Here is an 18,786-nt window from a genome sequence, read left to right as displayed (position 1 = left end):
TTTAAATAACAATGACGATTCCTGCTATTATCTTGAAATTGACAAGGCAATAAGGAGCCATAACTCCTGTACACGATAGCATGACCTGATAGGAATTCCACTCATTCATGGTATTATCAATATAATGCTGCATAGAATGAAAACAAGACCACTGCATAATCTTTGCTGGTCTTTCACCAGTAGAGCTAATAAGCATCAAACCAATGAAGTCTTTACAGCTAAGAATTTATATTGAACAACTGCATAAAGAGGCGTATTGACTCATCATAAAATAAATGTTCTTCTTTATGTTATGCATTCAGCAAATATTCCATTTAACCCGGCATAAATATCCACAATCCATACGACCAAACACCTACTGACACTCCATTTGACCAAAAAGATATCACCACACTCCATTTGACCCAGAATAAATGTCTACGCTCCATATGACCAAACATGGATGTCCATACTCCATTTGACAAAACAGAAATGACCACACTCCATTTGGCCCAACAGAAAGGTTCGCACTCCATATGACAAAACACAGATGTCCACACTCCATTTGACCCAAGAGAAATAACCATACTACATCTGGCCCAACAGAAATGTGCCTTCACCATACAATGGGAAATAGCTTATTATACCATAAGTCTGCAATGCAAAGACTCAGAGCCACTGTCACATGGCATGCAATTATAGTAGATCTGGATCTATACTGTTTGTTAGGAGTAATCAGTACAACAAAATACTGCAGACCCTGATCTGCACGTGTATTTTGCAATCTTGTTTTGCAGTTGGAATCAATTTACATGCGAAAACATACAGTACAATTATATTTTTTATCAATAATTACTCATATTCATTGGAAACATATACACAAAAAGTATGAGAAATATCCATAAATTAGGGCTATTTTCTTTTCCTATGTTAATACCAAATATATTTCATCACGTGCTTTTTTTAATTAAAAAAAAACATGACATTTTACCATATGGCAATGCTACAAGTTCAAATGTATCATGCTAAAATATATCTAGTAATTATAGAGGACAAGAATATCATCTTTCTATTATATATCAAACTTTCTTCTGCATCAAAGCTTTAAGATTAGGCTCTCTCTTTAGCACTCCCACATTCATTAGAGTACCTCATTATTTATCACTCCCACATTCATCAGAGTACCTCACTCTTTAGCACTCCCACATTCATTAGAGTACCTCACTCTTTAGCAATCCACATTCATTAGAGTACCTCACTCTTTAGCACTCCCACATTCATTAGAGTACCTCACTCTTTAGCAATCCACATTCATTAGAGTACCTCACTCTTTAGCACTCCCACATTCATTAGAGTACCTCACTCTTTAGCACTGCCACATTCATTAGAGTACCTCACTCCTTAGCACTCCCACTCCCGCATTCATCTGCCTACCTCATTTTCAACTGTATTTATCGACTAGTAATAAAAATATAATGATTTATGGGAACAGTAGGTTTGGGATGAACTAATCTTTGAAATTAATAACATTTTAGAAATTCTGTAAACTCTTATACCGAATCTGAGTATAAAAGTAAGTTCAACTCAACAATGCAGCACACCAGGTTTTTTAAACACTGATGTCAAGGTAGTACAGGGTACATAACTCTGAACAGAAGCAAACGCTGGTGAGACAAACATCTTTGGCAAAAAATAACTTCCATGAAATGTAATAGTTTCTATTTATAGCTGTAGCTCAACAAAATTCTAATTTTTCTTACTACAAGGAAAACCTCTGAGACATAACACAATCACATATTGCAGGGCATGATGGGAGATCAAGTATTCTGAGTAAAAATATAAGGATATGGTTTTCATTCGAAAATACAGGGATTAAAAAAATATGTACAATATTTCACCAAGACATTTGTATCTTTCACTCTTAAGTATTTAATAAAGATATCTGCATGACCTGCTTTGACTGAATTACAAACCTTAATGGCAGTTGTGACCACTACATTGGTGGCATAAGTAAGTCCTCTGTGACCAAGTGTGAGAAGAGTGCTGTAGCCTTTGGTCCGGGCCTGAACAATGCATTCATCTATTTCCTAGATTAAAAAATTCAATATATAAATGTTATAGCTTCCACACTGAATTTTTTCTACAGTACTCCTTATAATATATCTCAACAGCAATTAGTGCTTGTACATAAAACATTAAATATTTGCTTATGGTAAGTCTTATGCACTGAGTTTTGGATTTAATTTCAACATATAAAATGAATACTCATTAACATCTTAACATCATGTCACACACATTATACATTAACCAAATGCATACCAACATTACACAGTGATGACATATAGGGGGATGTATCATATATACTTGCTCATGAATTGAGTCCGATTATAAACTACAGAGATCCTGATCTGTCATAGCATAATGTTCCTACAGAAGACCAGGGTCGATATTTTTTGTTATACTGACTTCTAATAAAATGAACAGACCCAGATCTGCCAGCACATTATATGCTGGCAGATCTGGGTCTGTGCAGTTTGCACTTGGACTCATCTTACAAGCAAGTATATATGGTAATAACTATAAAACTTGTGTTTAACAAATCTGTTGATAATGTTCACCAAAGCTGACAGAACTGGAAACTGCACAGACCCAGATCTTCCATCACATGATGTGCCAGCAAATCTGGGTCTGTGCAATTTTTGTGGAAATAATTGGTAGAGCAAACAATATAGAACCTAATCCACTGGTACATTATGTGATTGCAGATCATGGTCTATGTTGTTTGCAGCTGGACTTGTGAGCATGAACAGTACTATAACCAATCAAAAAAGAAATGCATACAGACACTTCAAACTGAAGAGACCATACACTCTTTTGAAATAATGCACTTTTATGTCAAGTCAGGTGTCATAATACAGACGTAATCTTACTTGAAACTTTGCTAAATATGCTTTGGATTCTACTGATATATCTTGATATAAAATGTGCAGGAATTTTGCACAAGGTAATTTTACAAGATAATCAAAAAAAGATATAGTTTTTTTTTACAAACCAATCAGTAAGATATACAACTCTGAAATTTTTTCCAAACAAATCAGTATGATACAAAACTTTTTTTTTTACAAGCAAATCACAACCCAACCAATAAGACATATAAATATTTTTTACAAGCAAATCAGGGGCCCTGAGTGGCCGAGTGGTCTAAAGAGCTCACCGTTACGGATCAATGCCATCTCACCTGTCTGCATGGGTTTGAGTCTCGGGCTCGGCCAATGTGGGTATGTGAGAAAGCTTGCCAGTAGCTTCTCGTGGGTCGGTGGTTCTTTCCAGGGTTATTCTGGGTTCTTCCTCCACCAATGATACTGGCCGCCATGTATAGCCTATCCTGTGTTGAAAATCGGCGTTAAACCCTACAACAATAACAACATCAAGCAAATCAATAAGGTGAGATGACAATGAACGGTGACATCGAGTGCTTTAGGCCAATCATCCACCCTGGGCATGTGAGCCAGACCTGTCACATGTACAGATGACCAATGAATGCAGGAACCAACAGTCTCAAAATAAAACATGAGATTATGTTGGGAATTAAACTGCATGTGCTATTTTTTTATTGCAAAACACACACATATAGTACATGCATTCGGATTACGGATTGACCACTTAATCTGCTGGACATGGACAAAGGGGCAAGGGATTAAGTGCCCACTATAAATAGTGATGTCCTCTCAGTTTGGTGGATTTTCCCGAGTCAAGCAGAAATCCACTTAATTTAGTACAATTCCATCAATGTAGATTTGATTGCAGATGTAGTGCGTTTTATGGCACCCTTTGCTGATTCTATTGTATCTGCCATGTGCATCAACACACTAACACATGGGATAACCCCAACAATGTAAACTCAACAATGGCAGATACTTTTACCTGTGGTAACATTTTTTGTGGTATTTATCAGTGACCTTGCTATGAACACATAGAGAAATGCGTGTACTATAGAAGAAAGAAAATATATATATATATATATATATATATATATATATATATATATATATATATATATATATATATATATATATATATATATATCTGTGTGTGTACGTGTTAGCTTACACAAAAAAAAAAATTTACTTATTCAATATTCTTTCTCAATAAAGACCGCTCCGGTGGCCGATTGGTTAGATAATCCACCTCCGATGGCCTATTGGTTAGATAATCCACCTCCGATGGCCTATTGGTTAGATAATCCACCTCGGATGTGGAAGGTCATGGTTCTAGTCATACCAAAGACTTTCAAAAATGGTACTAACAGCTGCCTCGCTTTGCGATCAGCATTAAGAGGTTTGTGTTAGGACTGGTTGGCCTGGTGTCAGGATAATGGGACTGGTTGGGACATCATGCCACATGATGCTACATCATGTGGGTGGGACATCATGCTACACGATGCTCCAGTGCTAGACAACACTGCAGAAATTGTAGCAAAATGATTGAAATTTTTTTAAAGCTAAGCTTAAAAATCAAAATCACATACACACAGACACACATTTTCAATAAATGATATTAATTCCCTTCTATTTTCATAATATCTGTATGTGTACTAGTTATTAATTCCCTTCTATTTTCATACTAGTTATTTCCCTTCTATTTTCATACTAGTTATTAATTCCTTTCTATTTTCATACTAGTTGTATGTGTACTATGTGTACTAGTTATTAATTCCCTTCTATTTTCATACTATTTGTATGTGTCCTAGTTATTAATTTCCTTCTATTTTCATACTATTTGTATGTGTAACATGTGTACTAGTTATCAATTCCCTTCTATTTTCATACTATCTGTATGTATACTAGTTATTAATTCTCTTCTATTTTCATACTATTTACAAGACACAACTTTGAAGAATTTACTCAAAACAGTAATACAATAAAACTCTAACAAAGATTACAAACACATGCCATACCATTTATACCATATGTGTATTATCAAGAACACTGGAAAATTATGACATGCTGCCATAATTCATTTCAAAATTCATTCTAAATCAATAAAGATATATAAACTATGCTACTGTACTTTTACCAATAGACTATGAAAATAACATTTAATAGAGAGCATGACAATCTTTTAAATGTGTGGAATGGTATATACCATCTGACTTGCATTCTATCAGTGGCAATTTTAAATGTGTGGAGTTGTATATACCATCTGACTTGCATTCTATCAGTGGCAACTTTTAAATGTGTGGAATGGTATATACCGTCTGACTTGCATTCTATCAGTGGCAACCTTTAAATGTGTGGAGTTGTATATACCATCTGACTTGCATTCTATCAGTGGCAACTTTTAAATGTGTGGAATGGTATATACCGTCTGACTTGCATTCTATCAGTGGCAACCTTTAAATGTGTGGAGTTGTATATACCATCTGACTTTTGCATTCTATCAGTGGCAACTTTTAAATGTGTGGAATGGTATATACCGTCTGACTTGCATTCTATCAGTGGCAACTTTTAAATGTGTGGAGTTGTATATACCATCTGACTTGCATTCTATCAGTGGCAACTTTTAAATGTGTGGAATGGTATATACCATCTGACTTTTGCATTCTATCAGTGGCAACTTTTAAATGTGTGGAGTTGTATATACCATCTGACTTTTGCATTCTATCAGTGGCAACCTTTAAATGTGTGGAGTTGTATATACCATCTGACTATTGCATTCTATCAGTGGGAACCTTTAAATGTGTGGAATGGTATATACCATCTGACTTGCATTCTATCAGTGGCAACTTTTAAATGTGTGGAATGGTATATACCGTCTGACTGTTGCATTCTATCAGTGGCAACTTTTAAATGTGTGGAGTTGTATATACCATCTGACTTGCATTCTATCAGTGGCAACTTTTAAATGTGTGGAATGGTATATACCGTCTTGACTGTTGCATTCTATCAGTGGCAACCTTTAAATGTGTGGAATGGTATATACCATCTGACTTTTGCATTCTATCAGTGGCAACTTTTAAATGTGTGGAGTTGTATATACCATCTGACTTTTGCATTCTATCAGTGGCAACTTTTAAATGTGTGGAATGGTATATACCGTCTGACTTGCATTCTATCAGTGGCAACCATTAAATGTGTGGAATGGTATATACCGTCTGACTTGCATTCTATCAGTGGCAACCTTTAAATGTGTGGAATGGTACATATCATCTGACTGTTGCATTCTATCAGTGGCAACTTTTAAATGTGTGGAATGGTATATACCATCTGACTTGCATTCTATCAGTGGCAACTTTTAAATGTGTGGAGTTGTATATACCATCTGACTGTTGCATTCTATCAGTGGCAACTTTTAAATGTGTGGAGTTGTATATACCATCTGACTTGCATTCTATCAGTGGCAACTTTTAAATGTGTGGAATGGTATATACCGTCTGACTTGCATTCTATCAGTGGCAACCTTTAAATGTGTGGAATAGTACATACCGTCTGACTTGTATTCTATCAGTGGCAACTTTTAAATGTGTGGAGTTGTATATACCATCTGACTATTGCATTTTATCAGTGGCAACCTTTAAATGTGTGGAATGGTACATACCATCTGACTTGCATTCTATCAGTGGCAACCTTTAAATGTGTGGAATAGTACATACCGTCTGACTTGCATTCTATCAGTGGCAACTTTTAAATGTGTGGAGTTGTATATACCGTCTGACTGTTTCATTCTATCAGTGGCAACTTTTAAATGTGCGGAATGGTATATACCATCTGACTGTTGCATTCTATCAGTGGCAACTTTTAAATGTGTGGAATAGTACATACCGTCTGACTTGCATTCTATCAGTGGCAACTTTTAAATGTGTGGAATGGTACATACCATCTGACTTGCATTCTATCAGTGGCAACTTTTAAATGTGTGGAATAGTACATACCGTCTGACTTGCATTCTATCAGTGGCAACTTTTAAATGTGTGGAGTTGTATATACCGTCTGACTTGCATTCTATCAGTGGCAACTTTTAAATGTGTGGAATGGTACATACCATCTGACTGTTGCATTCTATCAGTGGCAACCTTTAAATGTGTGGAATAGTACATACCGTCTGACTTGCATTCTATCAGTGGCAACTTTTAAATGTGTGGAATGGTAAATACCATCTGACTATTGCATTCTATCAGTGGCAACCTTTAAATGTGTGGAGTTGTATATACCATCTGACTTGCATTCTATCAGTGGCAACCTTTAAATGTGTGGAATGGTATATACTGTCTGACTGTTGCATTCTATCAGTGGCAACTTTTAAATGTGTGGAGTTGCATATACCATCTGACTGTTGCATTCTATCAGTGGCAACTTTTAAATGTGTGGAGTTGAATATACCATCTGACTGTTGCATTCTATCAGTGGCAACTTTTAAATGTGTGGAATGGTATATACCATCTGACTGTTTCATTCTATCAGTGGCAACTTTTAAATGTGTGGAGTTGTATATACCATCTGACTTGCATTCTATCAGTGGCAACTTTTAAATGTGTGGAATGGTATATACCGTCTGACTTGCATTCTATCAGTGGCAACTTTTAAATGTGTGGAGTTGTATATACCATCTGACTTGCATTCTATCAGTGGCAACTTTTAAATATGTGGAGTTGTATATACCATCTGACTGTTTCATTCTATCAGTGGCAACTTTTAAATGTGTGGAATGGTATATACCATCTGACTGTTTCATTCTATCAGTGGCAACCTTTAAATGTGTGGAGTTGTATATACCATCTGACTGTTGCATTCTATCAGTGGCAACTTTTAAATGTGTGGAGTTGTATATACCATCTGACTTGCATTCTATCAGTGGCAACTTTTAAATGTGTGGAATGGTATATACCATCTGACTGTTGCATTCTATCAGTGGCAACTTTTAAATGTGTGGAGTTGTATATACCATCTGACTGTTGCGTTCTATCAGTGGCAACCTTTAAATGTGTGGAATGGTATATACTGTCTGACTTCATTCTATCAGTGGCAACCTTTAAATGTGTGGAGTTGTATATACCATCTGACTTGCATTCTATCAGTGGCAACTTTTAAATGTGTGGAATGGTATATACCGTCTGACTTGCATTCTATCAGTGGCAACTTTTAAATGTGTGGAGTTGTATATACCATCTGACTTGCATTCTATCAGTGGCAACTTTTAAATGTGTGGAGTTGTATATACCATCTGACTGTTTCATTCTATCAGTGGCAACTTTTAAATGTGTGGAATGGTATAAACCATCTGACTGTTTCATTCTATCAGTGGCAACCTTTAAATGTGTGGAGTTGTATATACCATCTGACTGTTGCATTCTATCAGTGGCAACTTTTAAATGTGTGGAGTTGTATATACCATCTGACTTGCATTCTATCAGTGGCAACTTTTAAATGTGTGGAATGGTATATACCATCTGACTGTTGCATTCTATCAGTGGCAACTTTTAAATGTGCGGAGTTGTATATACCATCTGACTGTTGCATTCTATCAGTGGCAACTTTTAAATGTGTGGAGTTGTATATACCATCTGACTGTTGCATTCTATCAGTGGCAACCTTTAAATGTGTGGAATGGTATATACCGTCTGACTTGCATTCTATCAGCGGCAAAATTTTAAATGTGTGGAGTTGTATATACCATCTGACTTGCATTCTATCAGTGGCAACTTTTAAATGTGTGGAGTTGTATATACCATCTGACTGTTGCATTCTATCAGTGGCAACTTTTAAATGTGTGGAATGGTATATACCATCTGACTGTTGCATTCTATCAGTGGCAACTTTTAAATGTGTGGAGTTGTATATACCATCTGACTGTTGCATTCTATCAGTGGCAACTTTTAAATGTGTGAAATGGTATATACCGTCTGACTGTTGCATTCTATCAGTGGCAACTTTTAAATGTGTGGAGTTGTATATACCATCTGACTTGCATTCTATCAGTGGCAACTTTTAAATGTGTGGAATGGTATATACCATCTGACTTTTGCATTCTATCAGTGGCAACTTTTAAATGTGTGGAGCTGTATATACCATCTGACTTGCATTCTATCAGTGGCAACTTTTAAATGTGTGGAATGGTATATACCGTCTGACTTTTGCATTCTATCAGTGGCAACTTTTAAATGTGTGGAGTTGTATATACCGTCTGACTTGCATTCTATCAGTGGCAACCTTTAAATGTGTGGAATGGTATATACCATCTGACTGTTGCATTCTATCAGTGGCAACTTTTAAATGTGTGGAATGGTATATACCGTCTGACTGTTGCATTCTATCAGTGGCAACTTTTAAATATGTGGAGTTGTATATACATCTGACTTGCATTCTATCAGTGGCAACCTTTAAATATGTAGAGTTGTATATACCATCTGACTTGCATTCTATCAGTGGCAACTTTTAAATGTGTGTAGTTGTATATACCGTCTGACTTGCATTCTATCAGTGGCAACTTTTAAATGTGTGGAATTGTATATACCGTCTGACTGTTGCATTCTATCAGTGGCAACTTTTAAATGTGTGGAATGGTATATACCGTCTGTCTGTTGCATTCTATCAGTGGCAACCTTTAAATGTGTAGAGTTGTATACACCATCTGACTTGCATTCTATCAGTGGAGGGGCCCCGAGTGGCCGAGTGGTCTAAAGCGCTCACCGTTCCGGATCGCTGCCATCTCACCTCTGTCTGCGTGTGTTCGAGTCCAAGGCTCGGCTAGCGTGGGTACATGGGAAAGCCTGCCAGTAGCTTCTCGTGGGTCGGTGGTTCTTCCCTGGGTTTTCCAGGGTTCTTCCTCCACCAGTTATACTGGCCGCCATGTATAGCCTATCTTGTGCTGAAAAATGGCGTTAAACCCTAGAACAACAACAACAACAGCATTCTATCAGTGGCAACTTTTAAATGTGTGGAGTTGTATATACCGTCTGACTTGCATTCTATCAGTGGCAACTTTTAAATGTGTGGAATGGTATATACCATCTGACTGTTGCATTCTATCAGTGGCAACTTTTAAATGTGTGGAGTTGTATATACCATCTGACTTGCATTCTATCAGTGGCAACTTTTAAATGTGTGGAGTTGTATATACCATCTGACTTGCATTCTATCAGTGGCAACCTTTAAATGTGTGGAGTTGTATATACCATCTGACTTGCATTCTATCAGTGGCAACTTTTAAATGTGTGGAGTTGTATATACCATCTGACTTGCATTCTATCAGTGGCAACCTTTAAATGTGTTGAATGGTATATACCGTCTGACTTGCATTCTATCAGTGGCAACTTTTAAATGTGTGGAGTTGTATATACCATCTGACTATTGCATTCTATCAGTGGCAACCTTTAAATGCGTGGAGTTGTATATACCATCTGACTTGCATTCTATCAGTGGCAACTTTTAAATGTGTGGAATGGTATATACCATCTGACTTGCATTCTATCAGTGGCAACCTTTAAATGCGTGGAGTTGTATATACCATCTGACTTGCATTCTATCAGTGGCAACTTTTAAATGTGTGGAATGGAACATACCATCTGACTGTTGCATTCTATCAGTGGCAACTTTTAAATGTGTGGAATGGAACATACCATCTGACTGACTGTTTCATTCTATCAGTGACAATTCATGTTATGAACAAAGTTATTTAATGAAAAAAAAAGTTACTTTTTAAGGTCACTTATTTGTGAATATATGCATCCCCAGGTACTGGTTGAGAAGTGACATTCTTATTTCTTAAGTCGGCTACTTTTCCTGTTACTGTAGCTTCCTGCTGTGTTTCAACAACACGGAGTCAGGAAAGTTCCTACATGTACCAGCTACTGTTCAATGTCATACTTCGATGTTTCCAAATGTACAATATCCAATGAATAAAAATGTTAAAAAAACCTAGACACCTTAAAACTAATTTTTTTTAGTACGTTAAAAAGTAAATTTTCTTATAAATTACATTTCTTATGAAAATACTTACCCAATCACATTAATGTTAGGAATTGCTTCTGCTACCTCCAAATTTTCTAGCCCTTCCATAGACTTGAAAAAATCTGTCTATAGGTTGTATAGACAAAGGGAAAGAACCATTACAAATTATCTCCCCATACTCCACTAGGTGGAACTCTAAATACCAGATATCAGCAGCTTTAACTTTAGCACTGAGACCGGATGCTTGCATTGTGGCGAGGGTTTTATAGTAATGTGATTCAGTAAGTATTTTCAGAGGAGTATAATTTACAATAAAATTTCCTTTTTTCATCAAATAAATTACGGAATCACATTAACATTAGAAGAATAGGCAAGAGAAGGAGGAAATGCTAAGCATCCAAACTCATAATAAAAGCAACCTGTAGGGTCAAATGAACTCTCTACTTTTTAGGGTAAAATTATCCTAATGATATTAAACACAACTGAATATAAGTGTATATACTTGTGCAAAGAACTACAATGTGGGCTCCCACACTTGATAAATATTTACAAAGAGTGCTTTTATCGTGGGGAGGATCTAGCAAAAGTTGATAGGTTCTATCTCGGAATGCAGTTATGTTAGGAGTGGTGTGGTCTGGTGATTGTCTGGAGAGCAACCATTGCACCAAAAAGACTGAGCTTTATTTTGTGAAGCAAGGTATGGCATGCCGACACGAACCATATGGAATGCAGAAGTTTCTCTGGACATGGGTGAAAGACTAGCAACTGAAGCTGTTTGTCTGGGCACATCTGTTGCCAAGTCAAGCAGGTCAGTGACCATGACTTGTCCCATCGGAGAGGGTAATTAGGATTATCTTGCTGTCTGTGCTCCTCGTTTTCTCAACATTGGGATCAGTTGTGGTGAATTCATTCCACCTTGTTTCCAAAAGTGATTGATCACCACTGAATTGCCATTATTAGAACTGTTTTTCAATGAACACAGCCCTGCCAGATATGCGAAACCCAGAGGATTGCCTTCATTCTAAGAGGTTGATATGAATGGTTTTCTCTTGTTGTGTCCATTTACCAGTAACCATATCAAAGTTTGTTAGTAAGTGTGCCCATCTAACTGACAAGCTTGCATCTGAGCAGATTGTGACCTGTGGTTCCATGGCTTCCAAAAGATTTTGTGATGTGAGATATTATGTTTTGCCACTGAATCAAGAAGTGTCTAATTTTTTAGAGATATTTAGTTGCTGATCTAATGGACAAGAAATTCAATGCCACTTACAGAGGAGGGCTACAGGCAAAGTGTGCAAGTAGAGTTGGCTGGGATCACTGCATTGAAGAAGCCAACAGTGGGAGACATTGTGTATAAGGCAGGATATGAAAAATTTCTTCTAATGCAGCTTTGAAACTAAATTCAGTTTTTCCATGATAGGATGAAATTTATAAGGAGATTCTAAGTTCATCAGCTTCAGGGTCCTCCAGTGGTATGTCCTGGTATATATCATACTGTACAGCAAAGCCTTTTTGTCTTATCAGCATGCACTGCTGAAAACTAGCATACTGGATGGCTACAAATGGTGGTCTTGGGATATCCTTGACCACTTCAATACTAACATGATGGTCTGGCATGGCTTGCTGGAGCGGGATGACCAGCTTGGTCAATCAGCTTGGCTGGTTAGACTTTTGCACTTGTGCATGTTGAACCAGCATCACTGTTGTGTCCAAAAAGGTTGACAACACAGAAGGCTGGCTGAATGGCTGGTTCTGGCAGCAAAGTCTGCATAAGACATGACCACTTATGGCATGGATGAACCATATTTGAAAACTGAACCCATATGTCTTCTGTCTGAATGGCTGGAAAGTTCTGTCAACAGCTGTGACTGCAAGTATATTACTGTCATTAGCTTGCTGGCCAGACAACTGGATGGGTCAACAGCTAGATAACAAGTCAGAGGGAAGATATCAACATAAAATGTCTTATTCACTGGATTTGGACTGAGCACTTGTTTTCCTTTCCCCTGAGCTGGCCAAAAAATCCCACTTCCATACATCTAGCTTTGTTGTCTATCTGGTCAGGGAGCTGCACTTTTACTTAGTGTGTTGCCTAGATGTGTTGCACAATGCAACACTGTCATATTCACTTGTCAAGATTATTGTTGACAAAGCTGTATGAGTCATTATAATTACCCTCAATTCTATATCTCTTTTGGCGTCCATCTGTAATATGTCCTCAGTATGATGCAGTTGAGCGGGAGTCATTTGCACATCCCAGGCTAAACTAGATAACAAATCAAAGGGAGGATATCAACATAAAATGTCTTGTTTGCTGAATTTGGATTGAGCATTTGTTTTCCTTGCCCTTGAGCTGTTTTTTGGATCAAATGTCTGATGTCCAGAGGGAGCACACCTTGCACATTTAGGATGATATGCATTTAGTGCACTCAAGGTAGGATTTGCGATTGTCTTGCAGCACCTTAATTGGCTCAAATTATTTTCCATTTAAAGCCATGTTATTACTGACTTTCTGAAAATATAAAGAACAAAACAGACCAGGTATAAATACAATGTGAGATAATGGTTATCACGTATCAAAATATGTTTCTGTTGGATATCCTCAATCAACGAGTCTGTGAAATGAAAATCAAAACAGTTACTGACCAAATTAACAATGTAAAATGGTAACTAAATATATGATAAATATATCAGAATACAGAGATTCTATGTGTGAATACATGAACCTAAGAAAGAGAACAGCTTGTGGTACTACATAGCTGTAAATATGGTATTATTGATATAAGTACATTTCTAATGAAGTGGCAACAAAAAAACAAAAGACCTCTAAAAATTCACAAAAATGCAGTATAAACTACATTGTAACTAACTATACCATCTCCAAAAAAGAATAGTGGCTGGCTAAGAGAAAAAAATAGAAATCTTGGAGGCATGTTGACAATTTGTAGTGAGTTTCTGGTATATGGAGTTGCATCTAGCAATGTAAGGGAAATAACCTGTAAGACTTACTTCCCTTCGTATGAAAAACTGAGACTTCAAGCTTTTGGGAGTGCTGGATTCTGGAGGTGGCAGAATTAACACAATACATTGATGTGATTGTGTACTGTATTTGATGGAGAAACAATATGGACTGAGAAGTGCGTCTAATGTTCTCATATCACTGTGTAAAATTAGTCTCAAGTGTTATATATTATGTATTTTCCCATTACGAGACAATCTGTTCAACTTAAATTTAGAATAAAAAGTGTTATGTGTAATGGCCTGAGCACATCTAAACTTAATTCTTTTTTTTCTGAATGAAAGAACAATTGTATTTGATTCAAGCTTTATAACATTCCTCCCAGTATACACCCCAAACGCCATAGTATAACAAGCAAATTGAGAAAACGGCTTAAATGACTTAGGCAACTAGTAATCAATGTCTTGTTTCAATATTCAAAATAAACACTGTTGAATGAAAATGTTCTAAATCCAGTGCTATGATACCAATAATATATTTGTGAAATGTTTTTTAGGCATGTATACAAATATCCCTAATAAACACCGTTGAATGAAAATGTTCCAAATCAAATGCAATGATACTAAGAATATGTTAGTTTGTGAAAAACAAATTGAGACATGCACATAAATATCTCTAATAAACACCGTTGAATGAAAATGTTCCAAATCAAATGCAATGACACTACGAATATATTAGTTTATAAAAAAACAAATTTAGCTATGTACATAAACAGCCCATAATAGGCAAAAGACTATCAATTCCATCATTCAATTTTCTTGTGTGTTTGACTGGTTTCAACATTCCCAATCTGCTTCAATGTACATAAATATCCCATAATAGGCAAAAGACTATCAATTCCATCATTCAATTTTCTTGTGTGTTTGACTAGTTTGAACATTCCCAATCTGCTTTAATTCTAATTCACAATACATGTATGTGAATGTAGGAGAGTCTTCAAATATTTACATGTACATACATTTAGTATTGTTTTGCATCAAGCAATAATGTCAATGTTCTTTCTTAATAAATGATATTTCATTTAAAAAAATGCTTGTCGTATTGGTTATTAAAGTGTCTCTCTTTAAAGTCTGCACTATTTGCAAAACCTCTTTTAAATTTACTGTAAGCCATATACAAATACATTCATCTGAAGACATAGAATGACTGAATATTTCAGAGTATGTTAATTCTTAAATACAACAAATTCATCTTCGAAGTAACGAAGGCAGAGAAATGACTGTTATGAAAAAGGTTTCTTTCTTCGTCACTTTCTTTCTTCATCAATCTTTCTTCAAGCACCATTTGACAAGCGACACTTTTACTCAGCCACTACGATTCTTAATGAAGGCCAGTCAGGATGACAGAACTCTGACGTTACTTTTATCACCAACATTTAATTCATTTCTGATTGAAAATGTTTTTTGCTGTTTGTGTAAAATCAAATATGAACTTCTGATATGCATTGAGAAACATAACAAGACTAACATATTTTCTCATAATAAGCAGTATATACACATTTTTAAACACTCCCCATTAATCTTTTAATGATGTGGTTATAATATAAGTCTATCGCAGCAGCTAGGAAATGTTAATAAAAACAATATTGCACTACTGGGTTTCTTTTTTATATTTTAAACATGCATCTTACTTTACACTGTGTTTATTATCTCTTGGTATACACATATATAAATGTGGTTTACTTGCAGAGTCTTTGAATACAAAATGGCACTGTGTACAACTTAATAAATACATCATTCACTGTATACTCGAGTTCCATGTGATGTAATGGGTATCCACTATTACTTAATTATACTAATGTGACTTCCTGACTTGGGCAACACAGCTTAATCCATCCACAATGAAAACTACAACCAGTCCATGACAGGAAGAGCATGAAAGGATTAAGGCTGATCGTGTTAATGTGGATTTTCCATAATGCATGCACTGTGTGTGTGTGTGTGTATATATATATATATATACACACACACACACACATATATATACATACATACACACATATAAAAGAGAGAGAGAGAGAGAGAGAATTATAAATATACACTGGACACAGACAGAATGTAAAGTGCTATCCTTGGAGTGCATATAACACTGATTAAGTAGCATCATTTATTGGTGATGTGTGCTTGTTCATGAGGGAATATGGGCTAGTGTGTGCAGGCAAGGTGATCGGTGCTGTTTACCCATGGACCTGGGTTCAAATCTCCATAGAGCATGAATTAAAAATTATCTAACCTGTATGATAGTATTATTTGTATTAATATATATATATATATATATATATATATATATATATATATATATATATATATATATATATATATATATATATACATACATACATACATACATACATACATACATACACACACACACACGTGCAATTAGAAACTTAGGTCATTTTATAGCTGCTGTATTATGATTTTGTATGGCTACCTGATAGTGAGCATTTGATATGTCGCATGGAAATGTAAATTTATAATTGTAAATACAACCATTTGATATGTCGCATGGAAATGTAAATTTATAAATACAACCATTTTAGATGCAATTTGAAGCACTGTTATTTTTGCAATTAAATCAAAACTTCAGGTTGAAACAAAGCAGAAGTTTTTGGTATTCCACTTGAGTGCATTACTACATGATGTTATTATGGTGTAAGTATCATTCATTCTTTCTGACTGACATAGAAGAAAATGCTGTCAAAATAAATGCATATGTATGTACTGGCATATCCACAAGATACTGATTAAATAAACCCTTCATTGATGAGTATATCAGACTAAATAACCTGGCAATAAATAAACCCTTCATTGATGAGTATATCAGACTAAATAACCTGGCAAATGGACAGCCACACAGACAATATACTGACTGTTCGTGGATTTACCTTTTCTCTCTTGACTAGAGATGGATGCACAAATTTCTTGTAGAGGAAACTCGACCCTTTGGTCACGGGAGATAGCAACCAAAACACAAACACTATCTTTACTTCATAATAGAACGGCAACCTGAAGAAGAAAAAAAAACATTAAAGCCATATATCAGAGTCTCATTTATATTTCTGACAAGAGAATTACCTGTAGCAAGGAATTACTAAGGACAACAGAATTACCTGTAGCCAGGAATTACTAAGGAAAAGGTTAGTAACTTACTATTATTTATTTTAGGAGTTATCATAGATCAGATAGAGTGTATTGGTCTCTTGTGATATACTAGTGACAGTACAGTTTATTTTGGACAAACAGTACTAATGGTATGGAAAAATGGGAACCAGCCTGGAAATGGGTGAACATAAAATAGAGTATATATGGGTTAGGCTGACCAGGATTGGTTAATAATGTAAGTTATGTTGTAGGAAAAAAAAAGTGAAAAACAAATAGAGACATGGTTTTATTGATGGAATTTCAGTCCTTTAACAGTCTTGAATTGGGAATACTCATTACTAAAATTAGCACCTGACTCTGGTGCAGAATTGAAAGCACATGTTTCAAACACATGCAGTGAGTCCTTTCAATGTGAAGGTAGTGGTAGTTAGGTCACTTTTACCTAGTTTTCTCTGAAGGCAGTAGTATTCCTCAGGAAACATTTACTTACCAAGTCATGTGACACTACAAGCAAAGTATTAGAAAATAACTTAAATGCAAACTCTTAATTCATTGTTGATTTTAGCCTGACAAATGGATGGACAAACTTCTGGACAGACATCATCAATCCATTAACCAGAATTAATTTGCAATCCAACCAACATTCCACAATTTATTGATGGTCAATCTTAGGATAAATGTGTGTGTGTGTGATTTTTAACGTAGCTTTAACAATTTTTCAGTCATATCACTATGATGTCTGCAGTGTGGCAGTTTATAGTGATATCTAGCACTGAGGCATCATGCCGCAGACATGTAGCATGATGTTCCCACCCAGTCACATTATCCTGACACCAGACCAACCAGTCCTAACACTAACCTCTTAATGCTCAGCGCCAAGCGAGGCAGCTGTTAGTACCATTTTTGTAAGTCTTTGGTATGACTCGGCTGGGGATTGAACCCACAACTTCCTGCATCCGAGGTGGACACTCTAACCACTAGGCCACGGGAGCAGTCTTAGGATAAGTAACCATGCATCTGGACCAGCCAACTGATTTTTACCACTTGTCATTATTTTTCAATAAAGTATAATTGTACTAAGTGCAATTTAAAGGTGGGCAGTCTGCACACATGTATAATTAACTCAGCATCAATGCAGCTAGGCTGATAGGAGGTCAACAGGAGAGGAGCTGTGTTTTTGGAAAGATTCACTACAAATGGACAGAACATGAGGAATTTAATTTCTCAATTTAGAAAAACAGGTTGTCAGGTGTAAAGTGTGAACATGACTGTAAATGTCTGGTTCTGACCCAAAAGATGTGTCAAAAGTTTAATGTGTTTGACAAAATTATATTTTTTTTTTCAGTTTAAATTTAATCAAAATTAAATTGAAATGTAATGAAAATGCAAGGGCTGAAAGATGTCTGCACTTGAATGAGGTAAGTAATATGAATAAGGATCCCCTTAAGGGGCTGATGCTATACTGGCTGAAACAAATTTCCAGGAATTAAGGTAAAGACCATTTTATCCTTTTAACTACAGAGTGTTAAAACCATCAGATATTCTTCAATGATAACAAGATTTTCAAGTTAACTGCTGTGGTGGACATACTGGATGTCAACTGGACGTCAGTTTCAACAGGACCAACAAAGCCTCATAAGAAGTCTTCTGGTGAAAGCCCCATGTTGATATGACTTTCCATTTTGGAGGAATAGCAAGAACAAGATGGATGCCGTGGTGGTCATATTCCATATCAGAC

General features: G+C 36.0%; 1 protein-coding gene across 2 annotated transcripts in view; it reads right to left on the bottom strand.

Annotated features, from left to right (window-relative positions):
- The window catches only part of LOC149794702 (receptor expression-enhancing protein 1-like), a 120,978-nt gene that overhangs the window by 60,545 nt on the left and 41,647 nt on the right, over nucleotides 1–18,786 (bottom strand). For both annotated transcript variants that reach the window (XM_089964325.1, XM_089964326.1), the window contains exons 4-5: nucleotides 16,832–16,952; nucleotides 1,953–2,066 (exon numbers count right to left, since the gene is read on the bottom strand). In XM_089964325.1, the coding sequence (XP_089820451.1) occupies nucleotides 1,953–2,066; nucleotides 16,832–16,952 (235 nt within the window). The remainder of the gene's footprint in view (nucleotides 1–1,952; nucleotides 2,067–16,831; nucleotides 16,953–18,786) is intronic.

Source organism: Sinohyriopsis cumingii, chromosome 7, assembly GCF_028554795.1.
Source record: "Sinohyriopsis cumingii isolate HCF-2022 chromosome 7, ASM2855479v2, whole genome shotgun sequence".
NCBI classification, from domain to species: domain Eukaryota; kingdom Metazoa; phylum Mollusca; class Bivalvia; order Unionida; family Unionidae; genus Sinohyriopsis; species Sinohyriopsis cumingii.
This window is presented reverse-complemented; position numbering and strand designations above follow the sequence as displayed.